This window comes from Ischnura elegans, chromosome 4, assembly GCF_921293095.1.
Source record: "Ischnura elegans chromosome 4, ioIscEleg1.1, whole genome shotgun sequence".
Taxonomy (NCBI): domain Eukaryota; kingdom Metazoa; phylum Arthropoda; class Insecta; order Odonata; family Coenagrionidae; genus Ischnura; species Ischnura elegans.
This window is the reverse complement of record NC_060249.1, coordinates 19,064,578-19,081,558: the sequence shown is the minus strand read 5'-3', so window position 1 is coordinate 19,081,558 and position 16,981 is coordinate 19,064,578. Positions and strand designations below refer to the sequence as shown.

Genomic DNA, 16,981 nt, shown 5'->3' with positions numbered 1-16,981 from the left:
TGACCTTGACATATTTTAATGGACATGACTAATATTTCATAGCAAAGCTGAAAAAAAACAATTGCAAGCCATTTCGCGACAGATGGCAAGTGCGCCACATGTGGAGAAGTGGCTGATTACAATTCCAGCCCCCAGTGTCCTCATTCCTGGGTAACTCGGCCTCCCCAACCGGAGCGCGGAACCGGCAGCCAGGAGGTAACTCAGAAAGGAAACATAGTTCACCAACTGCAGATGACGACTCGCTCGTCTCGCGAAATTATGGCCGAGGAAATTTGTTTTTTTTTTTTGTTTAAATCCCCTCGCTTAATTCAAGCGAGAGATTTTTTGAATTCCCTCTCTTGCCCACTCTCTCTCATCCAACCAACTCTCTAGACCGCGCGCGCGTTTTAGATTACGTGTTTGCAAACGTACGGTGCCGGCCCGGGATATGTGGTGAGAAGGCTTTAGAATTGCTGCCGTCGCGCTACTGAGCGGGAGAGTTTGAGGGCGTGCCTTCCAGTTACCTCGTTCCTGACACTCACACAACCGTCCACCGCTGCTAATCCTTAGTAGGGTTCTTAATGAACTGCGACTCAGCGCAGTTGGATGAAAAGAGAGAAAAAAACGCCGCTCGCAAGGCGGGAACTGAGAATGCTTAGAGAGAGATACTCCGATGAATTTCTATCCTTAAATCGAGCAATACTTAAATCGAGTTGGGGACTGTTGTGTTTGCTACCTTATTTTGGACCGTGAAGTGAAGTGACCAGGATTAAGAATAAGATCGTTCATCACATTTATAGCTACGTCGATTGTGGCAATGTTTGAGGAATTAAGAAACCCATTTATTTTCCGCTTTCCGATCCGTCGTCGACTTCTGCAGTTATTCGCGGCTAAAAACGTTTACCTTAATCCATTCACAGATAAGTTGATGACGCCACGAAATCATGCCAAGCGTTTCATCGCTTCTCTGCACCTTCTCAAAATTAATATCAAAAGCCCGCGTAAGGGAGGCAATGATCTCATTCACCAAATTCAAAACCACTGACGATTGTGAAAGCGTTTTAAAAATAAATGCGCCGATATTTTTCTGTTTTTCGATCCGTTACACTTAAACTCCATAAAGTCCATATCCAACCCTTTACCTATTCACGGCAAAATGTCAAAAGCTTACCCGAAATTTGATGACGCCAAAAACGCATTTCGGGCAGATTTTTTCTTCTTAGACACTCTTCGGTATTGTGGAAAAGTTCTCTCCCCAAACAAGAAAATGAACCAGAACACTAATGATGTCTCTGATTAATGAAAAGCGGATTTTTTCTCATTGGAAATTAAAATGAATCAGTTCACTGGCACAGATATTTTGGGTAGTCACAAATTTTTCCCTTCTATTTCACGAATGATTTAAACAAATGCAACTTCTGATCTCAGTGAACGATTCCTCTGCTTCCGTCGCGCTTCGAAACAGGAAAACTGAACCCAACTGAAGAGTTATCTGGTGCTTTCCCGGGGAAACAAAAGGATAAAGTACCCTCGTGTTTCCAATCAAGTGAAAAAGAGATTGGATCCAGCATCGGAAAGAAGAAAAGTGTCCTCGCGGAAAATTCCAACCAATGAGAAGACACCTGAGTAAAGAAAGCATAATTAATGCAGGACAGCCCCACGTTACCAGCAAGATTCCCTCAAAATGAGGGCCGTAACGAACCTCGAAACGTCGGACATAATGGACTCTTTCACCCGGTTGAAAACCCTTGAGCACTTTATTGAGCCCATAGCTCAACCTCGTTCCTGTCACACACAGCCATCCACCGCTGCTAATCCCCGAGGTTCTTAATGAACCGCAGCTGAGCGCGGTTGGATAAAAAAAGAAGAAAGAAACACCAACGTCAAGGCACGGGCTGGAGATTGGTTTGAATGAGGTAGGGGAAGGTGGGGGAACGTACGTACATTTGTGTCCTCAGAGCAGCGGGCGACACTTCAACCCAGCGCCTATTTGCGGTGGCTAATTGCAGCTCTCTACACGGTACTACGCGCGCGAGACACGATGGTTTCAGAGTGCTGAGCGGACTCCCTTAGGTCGTAAAAGTAGACTAAACAGCCAGCGCGAGTAGAACTCGAAGGCAAGAGGCAACGGCAGATTCACTCGTCACTTGCTCGCGGCCGATATCACCATTCGCAAGCACGTCCCGATTTTCGATGTGATGGAGTTGTAAAAATAAAAAAATGCGTCATTAACTGAGACGTTAGCTCCTATTGCGATTGATATTCGGCTGCCACTGCTACACTTTTTCATGGCATAGATCATTTTTATTCTGCTGTAGCTAACATTTCGCCAGTAAATTAAATATATTATAAATAACTCATCCAAACAGGTGAATTAAATTTCTCTATTTCTCTAACTTGTCGTCACTGAATAATAAGTCGTCTAGCTCTCACCAAAAATAATACCATGATCTAATTATAAAATTATGTGTCTTCAACTATTGACAACATAGCATAATCAGTAATCATGTATGTATTTATCATTTGCGTTTGTAGATTGCATACTTTGATCATCAATCGCACTTTCCCTGTCGTTTGGTATATTTTCTGTGTTTATGAAGAGTAAATCAAATTGTGGTATGTTATAAATTGAGAACAAGGGTTGGCCCTAGCAAGAGGTCGGATTATAACGGTGAAAAAATTATCCTTCCTCTTCTCACACTGAAAAACACCGTCGGATCGAGAATATTTGCCACAGGTTTCTTCACTAGCTACTGATGACAGCTTACTTGTCTGGAAGGATTACGATCATGATAATTTCTCTCCTCTCACTTTTATTCATGCTTGAGGTATTTGTACTGGATGGATAATAATATAAGCAGCATTCAGATATTTATAAAGTAGTAAATTTCTAGGAATAAAAAGCTTGATGCATTTTCATTTTCCATTTCATATTTTAGCAAATGAATTTTAAAGTCGAGGTGCATATTCCTAATTACTTCTTTAAAATAGATCAACACCTTGGCAAGTCTGCTTTGGAGTTCTCCCGAGACCCAACGACCAGGAGCCAAGTTCTCTCGGGTTTATAGAATTTATCGAACACAGAATTTTGGGAGGCTATATGCTGCTAATCTTCGGTATTAATATGCGGCAGTTGGAGAATCAACACATAGAGGCGATTAAAATATTATGGTGATTTCTACAAACACTTCTCAGGCGTTGATTTGAACTTGCACATGAATGACGTTTTTTTCCCATAGCATTCCTCATCTTTAAAAATAATAAGACGGAAAGCAAAACGATTATCATTATAGTTAGATTTTAATACTATCCATTCTCAGTCACTATAGCTCTGAAAAAGTTTCAAAAGTAAATATTTTTATTAACCATTGGCCCGGAAGTAAAAGCTATAAGCAGCATTGTAAAAAAAAATACTTGAGGTTTCGTAGTTTTTTTACGAGTGCCTTCGATAAATCGAGAAATTTATTTAGTCTCTGAGGTGATATACATATAGAATTGATTTTGTGGGTGGTGAAAAGGGGCATAGCAAAGGAAAGGCAGCTCTGGAAACAGAAGAGTAGCGGAATCACTCCCACAAGAGGCGAAATGGGTAAAGGAGGAGATGTTAGAGGGAAAGTGGAGGTCATTAGGTGGGAAACCGTCTTTGCGAAAACTCTAAAACCTAAGGGATGCTGGGAAGTGAGAGTTACAGAGACATAACTGAAGGTGTTCTCCGCATTCTCAAATCGCCGAACACTCTCCACCTAACCGCCATCTTACCCCCCTCCTAAAAGCTCCTTTCTTCCCTGCAACTGTATCGCATTTACTTCGTCTCACGACTCGGTCCTCCTCGCTCCTAGAAGACATCGGCCTTTATCTCTCCTTTCTCCAGCATCCCCATCGCCTTCAATCTCTCCACCTACCTCCCTCCTTCCTGCTCCTCTCTTCCAGCTGGCCTTCCTCGTCTAGATTGCTCCATAACTATGAAAAAACAGTCACTACGTAACGTACACGGAAAAAATCTTCACCGTAATACCGGCAAATGAATGTAACTAATATGATATTGCAGTCTTCGCATAATATTAAATAAAAAACTTTTTTGGACTAGTTATCATTATATAAGGTTACTATCATTTAACAACGTTACTTGCATAGAGAATTAAATCAATTGCTTGCGAAGTTACTTGGTAGAATCATGAAATAATAGATTGAAAATAAAGCTTTGTTTTAAATAACACAGATTTATGAAAAGACTCGACTGGTTTCTACCTTTCCAGGTCCTTATCAAGAAGTAAAATAAATATATAGGCAGGGTGGTATATTTATTTAGCGTCTCACAACCGTTGAACGGGAGGGAGGGAAAAGGGAATGTCATAGAAAGGTTGAAATCGGTCTAGTCTTTGAATAAATTTGTGCGTTCACAAGAAACTTTAATTTTCAATCTATCACATAGAGAAGATTGCGATTTTTGCTTAGCATTGCATGAGAATTTTTTTGGTCGTTTGTAAAATATTGTGATGCTCATATTGATACAATATTTTCAGTTAATAAGTAATTAGAATAAAAAGTAGTAATTTGCATGCGATAAAAGTGCAAAAATTAATAATATAGCCACTGACTTAATGCTCGGTGGGTATGACCTTAAGGAGAAGCATCTCTCCCGGTCAACTATCCTTTTTCGAGACAAATATATTGTTTAAAGCATATGCTATCGACTAGAATTTCACATATTTTATGGCCTTGAGAACATTTATTTTTCACCTGAAATTTTAAAATTTGGCCGCAATCTTTCGTGGAAGAGAAATTTTGAATTTTTATGACCGTAAGTGTTTACTAAAGTCAAGTTTATATACCCTAAAATTTTCAGCTGAAACAGCGAGTTTTAAATAGGTAATAATAATAGTACAAAAGGAAAAGTGATTAAATATGACCTGCTGAGAGCGAGAGATAAGCCTTCTTAGTGACCTTTTATCATTCACACGAATATTACCAAAGAGGATCCTCAAGACGGTGTCTAAATGTGTTGTCACCCACCGTGCATTTAAAATGGGTTTACAAAAGTCACCACTCGTGCCGCTGACAGACAATTTGATCCGAGTTTCACGAGGAAATATAAGGAACAATTAGGGTTATTAACCCAAATTTATAAACATGATGATGTTACCTATCAAATTCATTAATTTCCAATGTTATAACTCGAAATTACGAAGTAAATGTTATACCTTAAATTGAAATGAAAAAAATATATATTCCTAGAATTGAAAAAATGTTATATATTACAATTACATTATTCTGCAAAATACTTACTGGAAAAAAGTGGATCGCAATGCACTCATCACCCCGCCGTGGACATTTTTGAAGACCGATTAAAATGTGACCAAAATCGGCAACAGAAATCGGCCTTCTATCGGATAGAATCAGTCCTCCTCTATCATATCTCCACACAACAATTAAAACTAGAAATGTGATTTTTAAAGCTCTTGCTAGGTCCAACCCTTGTTCTCAATTTATAACATACCACAATTTGATTTACTCCTCATAAACACAGAAAATATACCAAACGACAGGGAAAGTGCGATTGATGATCAAAATATGTAATCTACAAACGCAAATGATAGAAATCAGTAAGCGTAAAGGAGGAAAGGGAGCAATTAATTTCATATAACATGATAAAATAATTTCGGCAGGTGTCAAATAAAATGATACGTAGTAAAAGTACGTGTGGAGATGAGCCCTGAATTATAACACCACGTGCGATTAGAGTGGCATTCGAAACTCAGGAAATTGAAGAGGGTAGGAGGTCTCATCGATTAGGAACGTTGATTTGCGCATGTTCAACGGCAGTCTCATCTGTTCAGCAGAAATTGCGTGCAAACACGTCCTTTCCCATATCCACGTATGATTTAATATTAGTTCTGGCCGAAGAAGAACGAATGAATTTCGTCAGATGTAAGAGTTAAAATTATCAAGTAAAACGAGTTAAATGCGGCGTTAATGAAGGATCACGCCTTTTTCAACAGTTTCTGCGAATTTCAATGCTAAACCTCAGACCTAATAAATATGCCACTCCATCCCGCGTGAAAACGTGAAGGAAATAAATGTATGTCACTAATATTGCACCGGTTTTTTCTCGCTATTAGCTTTTACAGAACTGCATAAAAATATACAAAATATATTTGATGCATTAAGGAATATGTTAACCCAATTTGGCAAAGATAAATCCATGAATTCTCAAAAATCCACACAAAAATCTGATAAGTTCTCAAATACTCATTTATTCTTAAATTAACTCGCATTTAAGTTTCCTAGTGAGTTAAAGCCGATGCTCAACAGCAAAGCCAGAAGTTTCTGAGAGTGCACGTTGGCAAGTGTCATATGGTATCCTTAGCTCTGAAATGGTTGTGAAAAAGAAGTTGACTCTATCCAATCTCAACAAGAACCAATTATAAATACCGTTTTTCAAATATAAATTACGAAAAACAAACAGATAAATCTATTTTTGTTGGCGCAATTAGATAAGTAACGAAGATAAGAGTATATTTGGAAATTATCATGCAGAAGAAAATAAATATAATTTCTCACCAACTTCCTTCAACCTCAACCATGAACAATAAAATATACTTTAAGTTCAGGACGTAAAGGCTCTTATTCAGCGGATCGTTAAGTTTAGGAAAGGGAGTTGAATGAGTAAAGGTAAGAACGAAACTACCCCAAAAATGGACAACACATACATGTTTAAGTAACAGACAGGGATCCGCGTACAAATTAGCATAAATAAGCGTAGATAGAGAATAATAGCACTCAAGGAGCACGGCAAGCCCGAATAAACATTTGTATGGGTCGCGAGTGGTTCAAAAATATGGCACGTGACTCAAAAAGATACAGCAACAATTTCTTGTATTCACACCTAACCAAGCTGTTTTACGCGACGCTACTTTTTGACTAATTCATGTTTTATAGGTTATTTGGCTTACAATAAAAGTACGAGTTCCGTCAAAAAAATACGAGGATAATTTTAGTTCTTCTGACCCAGTGATTTCCAGTCAAATCTGCTACAAGCCGTCATATTTTTTAGACGCTTTATGATTACAGTGCATGTTTACCATTGACATTATTGGTTACCACGCTATTGTTTGCGAGGTGGGTATTTTTGTTCTGCGGATTTCAAAATGAGCGCCTAGAATAAGGTAAGGGTCACTTGGAAATTCTGCGTAATAATTGGAAATTCTGCAAGCGAAACTTTTAAGACAATCAAGACGGTTTACGGTGACGTTGCCATGACGCATGATATATTTTTTAAGTGGAATGGACGTTTTAAAGTTGGCCGTCAGTCGTTTCAAGACGATGAGCGTCTTGGGCATCCTTCCTCGTCAACTGATAACCCACGTTACATCAAAATCTGCGTCCGATAAACAGAGAGCTGGCTAAAGTCAGAGAAATATCGGTTATATCATGTTACGAGATTTTGAACAATAACTGTAATTGTGAACAATCACTTTAATTCGAAATTTGTTTCACGCCTGATGACTTACAACCAAAACGCTCATCGCATTCATCCCTCAGAACTCGGGATTTTTTGTACAAACACTGGATTACTGTTCCTGTCAAGGTATATCGTTCACCGAAACTCGAAGTTTTCTAGTTTCCCATGCAAAAAAAAAATTACTTTTAAAAATAAAAGAAATTGAAACGATTCTCGATATTTTGGCCATTGCGGCTAAGGAATTGATGGACATCAAACCATAAACATTCCAGGACTGTTTCCAAAAGTTTCCCTCAGAATTTGTGAGTTGGAGAGGAGAGAACTTTGAAGAGAACCTAAAAGTATAACTTCTACATGGAGTACGTTTTGTATTCTGACGTTAGACCTATTTTTTGAGCAGCCCTCGTATACCACTTCCATGGGAATGGCATTGTAAAACGATGAACTTCCTAAAGAAATAAGAAAATACTGGAACCTTTTATCAATACGATACAGAGAAATTGATGGAAGTTAAAATGACACGTAAAATTGAAAGTCTTTTGCATTGGTGCATGCATATTTTACGATAGTCAAAGAAAGAAAATAGGGAGAATATACAATTCACAGTGTCCGGCGATATCTGGTGGAAATGTTTTAGTCTCATGGATAGGGAGAATATAGCTTCATCGCCCTTTCCATCATTTTGGCTACAGCAACTTTTACATAAAAGGTATTATTGAATTGAGTAATACCTATAAAACTTATTTCAGCCCTAGATCGCATTCATATACCGTTTTACAAAAAAAGATTTTAAATTAACTCAATCGGACCCGAATAAAAAAGACGATATAAAAGAGTATATCAATTAAATTCTACCATCATTCAATTTAAGTAGTGCTCCAAGTCACATTTAATTCAATTATTCCTTTGACTCGTTTATAGAAAGTTGCGGGCCTCCTAATTACGCAAATAAGGGGACCGGCCTAGCGATTAAAACTACGTTAGCTAGAGAAGCATAAATTGTATCGCATTTTATTTGCAACGAATACAATACATTCGAAAGTAAATTTAATAAACTCAATGAAATACACTTGCTGAACGATTGTTATTGTTCAGACAATTCACATCATACCAAATAAAACGATGATGACATTTAACAATGAGAAATGAAATTCAATAAGTAATGACACCTTACAAAAAATACAAATTTTAATACCGCTCATATGAACCATAACCGATTATATTAAGGGGATTTACAATAAAATGAAAACGACTATGAGGCTATACTTGTATTCAATAAATTACACTATACCGATACTATCGGTTCCAATCAGTTTTGCAGCAGTATTTCAAATGTGAATGATCATTAAGTGGAATTAAAGTGCAGATGAATTAGGTCGCAAATAGGTATTTTACTTCCCTTTTGACATCCAGACTATTATCGTGCTGATGTCGCTATGACGGTTTGGTATTTATTGCATTGAAAAACATGTTTTCATCATGACAATCAACCCCGATTTGCATCATCAATTTCCATTTTATTATTTATGTTTGCTATTCCGCCACTGTTAGAAAAGTTATACTGCTAACATATTTAAAGCATTTGGTGCTATTTGGTTGTACGAAAATATGTCTGCTGAAAAAACATCTACATTTTCTTTCTGGATTTTGAAACAGCATTCCCATTCTGTAACTTCGTTTGTCAACTTGATTGGCAAAAATTTTATTCTTTAAAAGTTAAAATCATCAGCAAAATATTCTTCAAACTTTTTTCAAAAAGGAAATAATGATGCTTCGAATCAAGTAGTTCAATATTTAAAAAAAACTAAATGTTAAAGGAGGGTGGTAACAAGCACTCTTGGAGGTCTCGTGAAAAAACCTTAAACATTGTAATGAGTACAGGAATTTAGAATAAAAATAGTATATCAAGGAATTTTCATGTAACACACCGAAATTGCTTAAAACCTTACATCACCCAAAACCCTATAAATACCATATAATTTGTCTCTGGCTGCAAAGCATTAACTTTAATGCTTCTGCGTGAAATAAGTTGGCTATCTGAATAACCATCTAGCAGAAATATTATTAAACGTCTTGAATTAATGGAAGGAAATAAAGATATAATATGTGCGAAATAATTTCACAGAAGAAAAATTATTATCCTTGACCAGTACTCGAGTCTGATTCCTTTACTATTACGACAAGTGCTTTTGCCAGCCGGCACCGGGTACTGCCACTTGGAGACGAAATCTTGCCAGTAGGTGATATTCGCGTTGGATGCTTTTAATACCATTTATGCAATTTCTACGAGCCCGTTATTCAAAATTCAATAACCGCGCCGAAGACGAGATTGAAATTGCAGCACCGGCGAGTCCAGTGACTCACCCCAACCAACAAGATTATATAATCAATTATTTTTAGCGAATATGTCTGCGCTGCCAATGTTCTATGAGAAATTTTGTTTGTGAGAAATAGAATTATAAATCTAATGACTTGAAAGTTGAAAAGTAATGCCTTTTTATTTAATGCATAGATTTTAAAAAATTGTGTTTTTTTATAAAATGGCATTTGACTATTCGTAATCCTTTTTTTTCTTCTTCTCAATAAAATTTTATATTTTTTTTAACTACCAAGGTGGTATTTTTTTCCTCTGCTATGTCTTCTTTGTTCTATTGTAGACGGCGAGATTAACTATTATATAATATTCCGCCCATAACCTTAGAGGTCATTTTAACTAGAAAAGAAAGCCCTATAACGCCTTCCCGCCAAAGGAGCGCAGCAAGGGAAATAGCCTGAAACCTACCCCGTCACCGTCTTCGGATACTTCCTCTAGGAAAGGGAGGGAAGTGGAGTCGAAGGGCGAAGCGAAGCGGGGTGTAAGGAGGGAAGCAAGTGCATACAATGGGTCAGAGGAGAGTTTCGCTCGGATCTGCTCCAGTCCGCCATTGTTCGCGACCAAGCCACCACGATAAAGGGCGTCCTGTGTGGTCACATTGGGCGACGAATCAATCCCTTTAACCCACACCCAAACACGAATTCCGCTGTGAGAGCCGTATGTGTGATCGCGTCAAATACCCAAGACAATCTGAGCGAGTAGAAAAGCGAGGCGCACACAATTCCCTATTATATTGCAGTCTTGACCTCAGGTAAAATGCTAGGATACAAAAAATGTGTATTCTCAGATGATTTCCTGGCGTATAGCATCTTAGAAGTCTACTGACATGGCTGATCGGCCCTGAAGAAGGATGTCTGAAAGGTTGGCAGCTTTGGTTTCCCGGTGGGGAACCCAAGTGCACTCCGAAGATGATACAATAAATATTTATTTACGTTTTCCAACGCGGTGGCCTTGGATAATATTGTACTGTCAGAACGAATTGTAAAGATGTGGTATGTCGCAATTATATATCCACCATCTCTTCCCATAATTTGCGCATGTTCGAATATTCGACATGAGTTACAACGTTATGATGTTAAATTAATAAAATTGCCATATGCGTACTTCAAAAAGTTGTTTGAAATTTCCAAAAATCAGATCTGGTGAAACATACCGGAAAGTTATCGATAACTATTATCAATAAAATGCAAAAGCTACTTCAAGGACCCAGATGAGATGTTTATGAAACGTAAGAAATAATAACGTTAAATGAGCTTGATGCATTTCTACCACTTCAAGTGAGAGTGAAGAGAAACAGCACAGGCAAATTTCAATGAGTACTCAGCTTGTTATAACCAAAAATACCGCATTATAAAAACAATTAACTGGTGGTGCAGTTTGCAATCAATTATAGATATTAATTCACCTCGTTTCATCAAGAATTTCAATTTCTCTAACCCCGTCGTACAGGAACCTTAATTAGCAGCAGCATTAGAGGACCGTAATATACACAAATAACCTCACCATAATAAACACACTCTTTTAAGGAAATTAAAATTTATTTTGTCTTTGAGGGTACTAAATTCACTAATAAGTTAAAATCCCTATTAGTAATGTGAGGTGTAATCTGCTAAAATCAGGCAATCAATTTCAAGTGAAGCTACCAATAAGAAACTTTGCCATATGATATCAATTAGCTGCATTTAATTTATGAAAGTGGGTGTAAAACTATTTAATTGGGCGCTGAGTATTATATACCTAAATAATTTCATATTATCTCGCCCATGCCATGCAATATCTATCATATAAACGTATTACATTGATTTCAACATCCTCGTGATTATACTAATAATTGTATTCGTGCTTTTCCACCAAACTTTTTATATTTGTACAAACATGTTTCTCCACTAAGCAGCATCATCATGTACATTTACATTACTGAACTCTTGCAGGTTTTTCATATCAAATATTATTGCGCGAACCTTCATAAGTATGATTTTCATAGATTAATAATAGTGAAAAAAAAACGTGTATAAATAAATCATACAAAAGGCTTACAAATAAAAACAAGTGAAAAATAACTTAACTAGGAATTTTGCAAATCAATTGCATAAAAACAAATAATAAATAACTCTTAGCAGGGGGTATTTATGGAGGGTGATTGGGTTATTATAGGATGAGATATTGACTTTTAATTTTGGTTTAATGTGAATTTAGTGTCTCAGGAAGAAGGGGTGAGGGTTGCTGAAATAGATATAAATAGAATACAATAAAGGGTTGTGTTAGGGTCTACAGCAAATCTTCTCATTTTTATTTGTTGCTGATAATCCATTTTCGGTCCATTTCAATTCCAATTTTTTTTTTACAAAATCATTGGTACGATTGGCGTCAAGGAAGTTTTTCGCAAAAAGAGAGTCTGGTTCTTGTTTTTGAGTTACGTTTAAACTTTTGTGCGAATCATGATATTTCTTCATGTCTGCTTATTTTTCGGTATAATAGGAAGGATAAAAAGGCTTTAAATCACAGAGCGTTTCCGTTTTCTCCCCCTCCCTTTCCCAAGATACAGCACGGGAATACGTACAAAGAAAAATCGTTGCCTTACCAAAAATCGTTGAGAAAGCGACAAGCATCGGAATTGATGGGACCTTCCAAACATTTACGTGCTAAAATTAGCAGGAACATATTTTAATCACGATGAGCACCACCCTAAAAGTTTTTACGAAGAATTAACGATGAAGTATTTGAAAATCAGCAAAGAAGTTGATCTTACACAACAAATTAATTTTCCCTCTTGGAAATCATGGCAGGAAGTTATTGTTATTCCTTTATTACCAAATTCTATCATATAAGCCTACGCATAGATTGAAACTGGTCAGGCACATACCTTGAAAGCAAGAGACAGCGCAGATCAGCAGCCAACCGAAGTATCCTCCAACTTGCCCCATGTTCACTGTCTTGTATCTTTGCTGGTGGTCCGATGTCTTCTTCCTTCAATATACTCCGCTCCCGCCGATATATACTCGCGCCTTATTTTCCACAGCACGATCGCACTTCACTGAAGCAATCCAAGTCGATAGCGACAAATCGTCCACTGAAACAGACACAGGCGAGTATTTTCACTTTATCTTAACGCTGGTTCATACGCACAAAACTAAAAAAAAAGACATTAGTCCTCCCTCTGTGGCTGAGAAATTTTGGTTCACCCAAAAGGATAAGAAGTAGTATAGTATTCTGGATAAAATTCACACGCGCTGATATAATTCTTCACTGAAATCCAGATCCAAAAGGAATAATTTCTCACTTCTGAATTTAATACTGATGGTAACCACGAAGTGAGAACAAACTTGCTAGTATTCTCAGGGAGTAATAGCACTAGGCTTGCTGTATTTTGACGGAGCAAAGCCAACATCCGCAACACGAACTCTTAAAGGAATTATTAATAGTTGATAATATCTTTTCCCGCTGAATTCAATTAGTGATCGTCAGGGAGCGATCGAGTTGGTACACGATACGGAGAACGTCAAAGCTCTCGACCGGCAGCTATTAAACGGAGCAACATCAGCTACAGAGCTGCACTTTACGGCAAAACCCCGCCTTGAACTAACCCGCTTGACTAATACTATGGCCCATTCACCGATTGTATCGCCGGAAACCTTCACGCTTCGATGAACTTAACCATTCACAGAACACCCTCGCCCGCTACAAGAGCTAATGCCGCTGTTAGATGAAAGTTTGTACGGCGATTGCACTGTGGCAATAAACAACGAGTGGGCCTCGGGCTGAATACTTCTATTCTGTTCCGCGAGAATATGCAAAAAATGCTTAATATGGGATATTTCTCGTTCTAGTAGTCACTACTCATACCAAATGAAACTTGAATGAGGAGAATAAACATTTACTGCCCTAAGAAAGGACTGGAGGTGTGAAAAAGAAATTTGGAATATTCTACGCAGTCTGTACCTTGCTACTTTTTGGTTAACAGTAGTATTTAAGAAAATATAATTTAAATTATATCAGAAGCAATATATTTTAGTGAAAAAGTCGGCGAAAGTGTATGCGACGTTTTCGACTCTGAGGTGAATTACGGTGCCTACCTCATTGTTATGGTTACATTCAAACTCTCTTTAAGGGGAATGGAGTTTGCACAAGAGGCGAATCCGCTGAGGAAACGCCGGCAAAGTTATTTAGAATTAATCCCTCGTAATTCCTAGTATCTCTAGTGCACGAAGAGTAGCGCGCGATCAAGTAAGACACGCGAAGGGAGTAATCCTGGTCTGGCTCACCTTAAAGAGACGAAAAGAAAATCCCGTAAAGAATTATACAATCATGAGAAACCTATTGCGAGAACAGGAACAATATAGTAAATTCAGAAGTATATTAGATAGTAGAGGCATAGAAAATAGGTAAAACTTCTAAACTGTGGAGATTTATGCTACAAGGGGCTATTTTTTCCGGGAGAAATTTCGTCGAAAATTCCATTACTTCATCCGTCAGCGGATTCTTCTGCCTTATCTACCCGTACAAGGGAAAAATCCCTCCCATAATCCAGCAACTAAGAAAGGCTCTCTCGATATAAAAAAAGAACGGAATCACCAAGGCGGAACTTTTCTGAGTATAAGATAAGTTTGTTATTTCTTTTAACTCCACTTTTTTCGCTCCCCTCTTTACTTTGCACAGACTTCAATTACCGCCCCGAAATTTCGCAGCCACGAAAGAAAGCGCTGAGATAGCTGGAAAAACTATTACGACGCTCCTCGGCTACAAATGTCTTTCCTGATTAGGAATCCTCTGGAAGAGCGAATCCGATACGCAACTACTCGCAAGGAAAACAAGAAAGAATTTTTTGTCTAGCTTCTAGAAGAGATTGGAGCAGAAGCGCTTTGTCTAAGGCATGTTCACTCAAAAAGCGCTAGTGAAACTTGAAGAATACATCGCAACTCTCCGAAAACTCTTACGCACGAAAAATATTCAGTTTACCACTTTTTTTCACGATATCTCCCGAAAATATTCGCAGAGTAACATTCCAGATGGCACTCACGTCACATACTCCAATGCTTGTTATTTACACTTCCGAAGCACGAAATGAGGAAAAAAAAGTTTGAAAGAAAACTTCACAGTCACTCACGACGTAGCCTCAACACTGGCAAAAAATACAATGATCTAAATGGAGCGTCCGAGAGGAAGACAGGCGGTGGGAGAGTGGGGCGATTATTTCTGCTCCCTCCCTGGGAAGTGGTCGCCGCGTCGAGGCGGAAAATGCCTCGGCGGCCGAATAGCCGACAGTCGCCGCTAAAAGGGATATCACGCCACGGGCGACTGTCTAACCCCTCTGCGGGCGACGACCGGAGTGATATCCGGCAAATCAACGATCCTGACGCCCACACAAATCACGCTTGAATGAAGACAAGACGTCTCGCACGTGAAGGGGATGACACGGACCACCGATGTCAATTCCACAGTTTATATGCACGATTAGGTGATACAAAACAAAAGGCTGCGACTTGATTGATGATCCTTAATCTCTATCTTCTCCACACCACTGGAAACCCCTCAGTCCTTATAACTGTCTTCGACCATCAGCAGTTCTACTAATAAGAAAAGGCAGTCCATTGATCACTCAATACCCTCAAGATGAAAAACCAATCACACTTCGCAGGAATTTTAATAACGCAGTATCACAAATGAGGATATATACAAAGACTGAAGTAATTATGGTCAGCTATCACACACCAAACAGAATGTCTATTCCTAATAGTGGTCTTAAACTATTGACTGTTTCATTGATAAGAATAGGCAGTCCATTGATCGGCACAGGACTTCAAGAGCAAAAACTCACGACACTTAACAAAAGTTTTCAGACAAAATGACAAGGCTTAGGATCTACACAAAGATTCATAAGTGTGCCTGAACTCTAAAGCAATTAGTAAGTTGAAGCGGACCCATGCCTCTTGATTATAATCCACTTTAACTACCCGCCATGGTCATACTCATCGATAATGAAGACACCTTGAACAAGTTAACTGAAATAATCAGCACTCCCTGGTTCTGCAAGCAGGATAAACGCTTGAGGGAACCGAAAATCACAAGACAACGACACGGGAAAGCAATGTCCGCTGCATGGGCAGCTAGAAGTACTCCAAGAAAACAGAATCGATGAGTTGTCGCACTTTCGTAAAGGTCCGAGCTGCTTCACCCCTGAGGTGAGAAGGGGAAGCGCGTCGGGCTTTCATTGACACTCACGGTAAGATTTGATAGAAGCGTATTTTCGTAACTCGCGCAGAATACCCTGGTCGCGTCAAGCGTCCACATTCGCCAGCGGAACACTGCCAGAGAGGAGCGCGAAAGACGGCACGAAGGGGAGGGTGCCCTTGGAGGGGAAGTAGGGGGTTCAGTGAGGGGGGGCGCATTCGTATCTGACGGTGCTCGGCTTGCTGCAGAGGGGTTGCCAGGGAGGGAGCGGGGGACTGCGCAGAGAGGAACCGAGGGGATGAGTTGGGCGAGAAGGCGAGGCGGTCGAATGGAATGGGAATAAGCGGCATCGCGAGGTGAGAAGGTGGAAACAAGGGTTTGTGGTTTCATATTAGACGGGGAGTAAAGCATGAGATTGGGATGGACTGGGCGGGTGCAAACTCAAAGAGTAAATACGAGGGTTATTTATTTTTCAAAATCCGACCGGTCGCGAAAGAAAAAACCACAGCGACTATCTAATTAAGTTCTGCGCAGATGTATTGCGCTGTAGTATTTCCTATCTTGTATTTCCGTCACGTCATGACGCGTCACCGCGTCACGTTCCGATTGGTAGTTATTAGCGGGAGACTATTATGATTGACAGAAAAGAAAGGCAATGGTGCGGAAACTTTGAAGCTGAAAGAAGATACGTCCATGAATCAGGCACAATGACTATTTAAACATGCCTACAGCAACATGGTCTCCCGCCAGGAGTGAAGTATGAGCTGTAATTCGGTTTCTCCAAGTTGATGAACGCATTGCTGCCGAGATTTACCGACGTTAGTAATTCGTTGCTGTCACTATAGAAAATTCCATAAGTAACATCAACGTAAGGTAATGGTTAAGAAACTTCGAAGCAGGATAAAGAGCCAGCGTACATGAGTCAGGCGGCCAGAGAAGAATGAGAGTGTCAACCGATGACTTTGTTCAGTGATTGGATCCGGTGATTCAAGAAGATC

General features: G+C 39.0%; 1 protein-coding gene across 1 annotated transcript in view; it reads right to left on the bottom strand.

Annotated features, from left to right (window-relative positions):
• Positions 1-16,100, bottom strand: part of LOC124157120 — a 190,250-nt gene extending 174,150 nt beyond the window's left edge. Inside the window, exon 1 of the mRNA XM_046531624.1 lies at positions 12,679-16,100. Coding sequence (XP_046387580.1) covers positions 12,679-12,739 — 61 coding nt within the window. The 5' untranslated portion in view covers positions 12,740-16,100. The remainder of the gene's footprint in view (positions 1-12,678) is intronic.
• Positions 16,101-16,981: the final 881 nt, after the last annotated feature.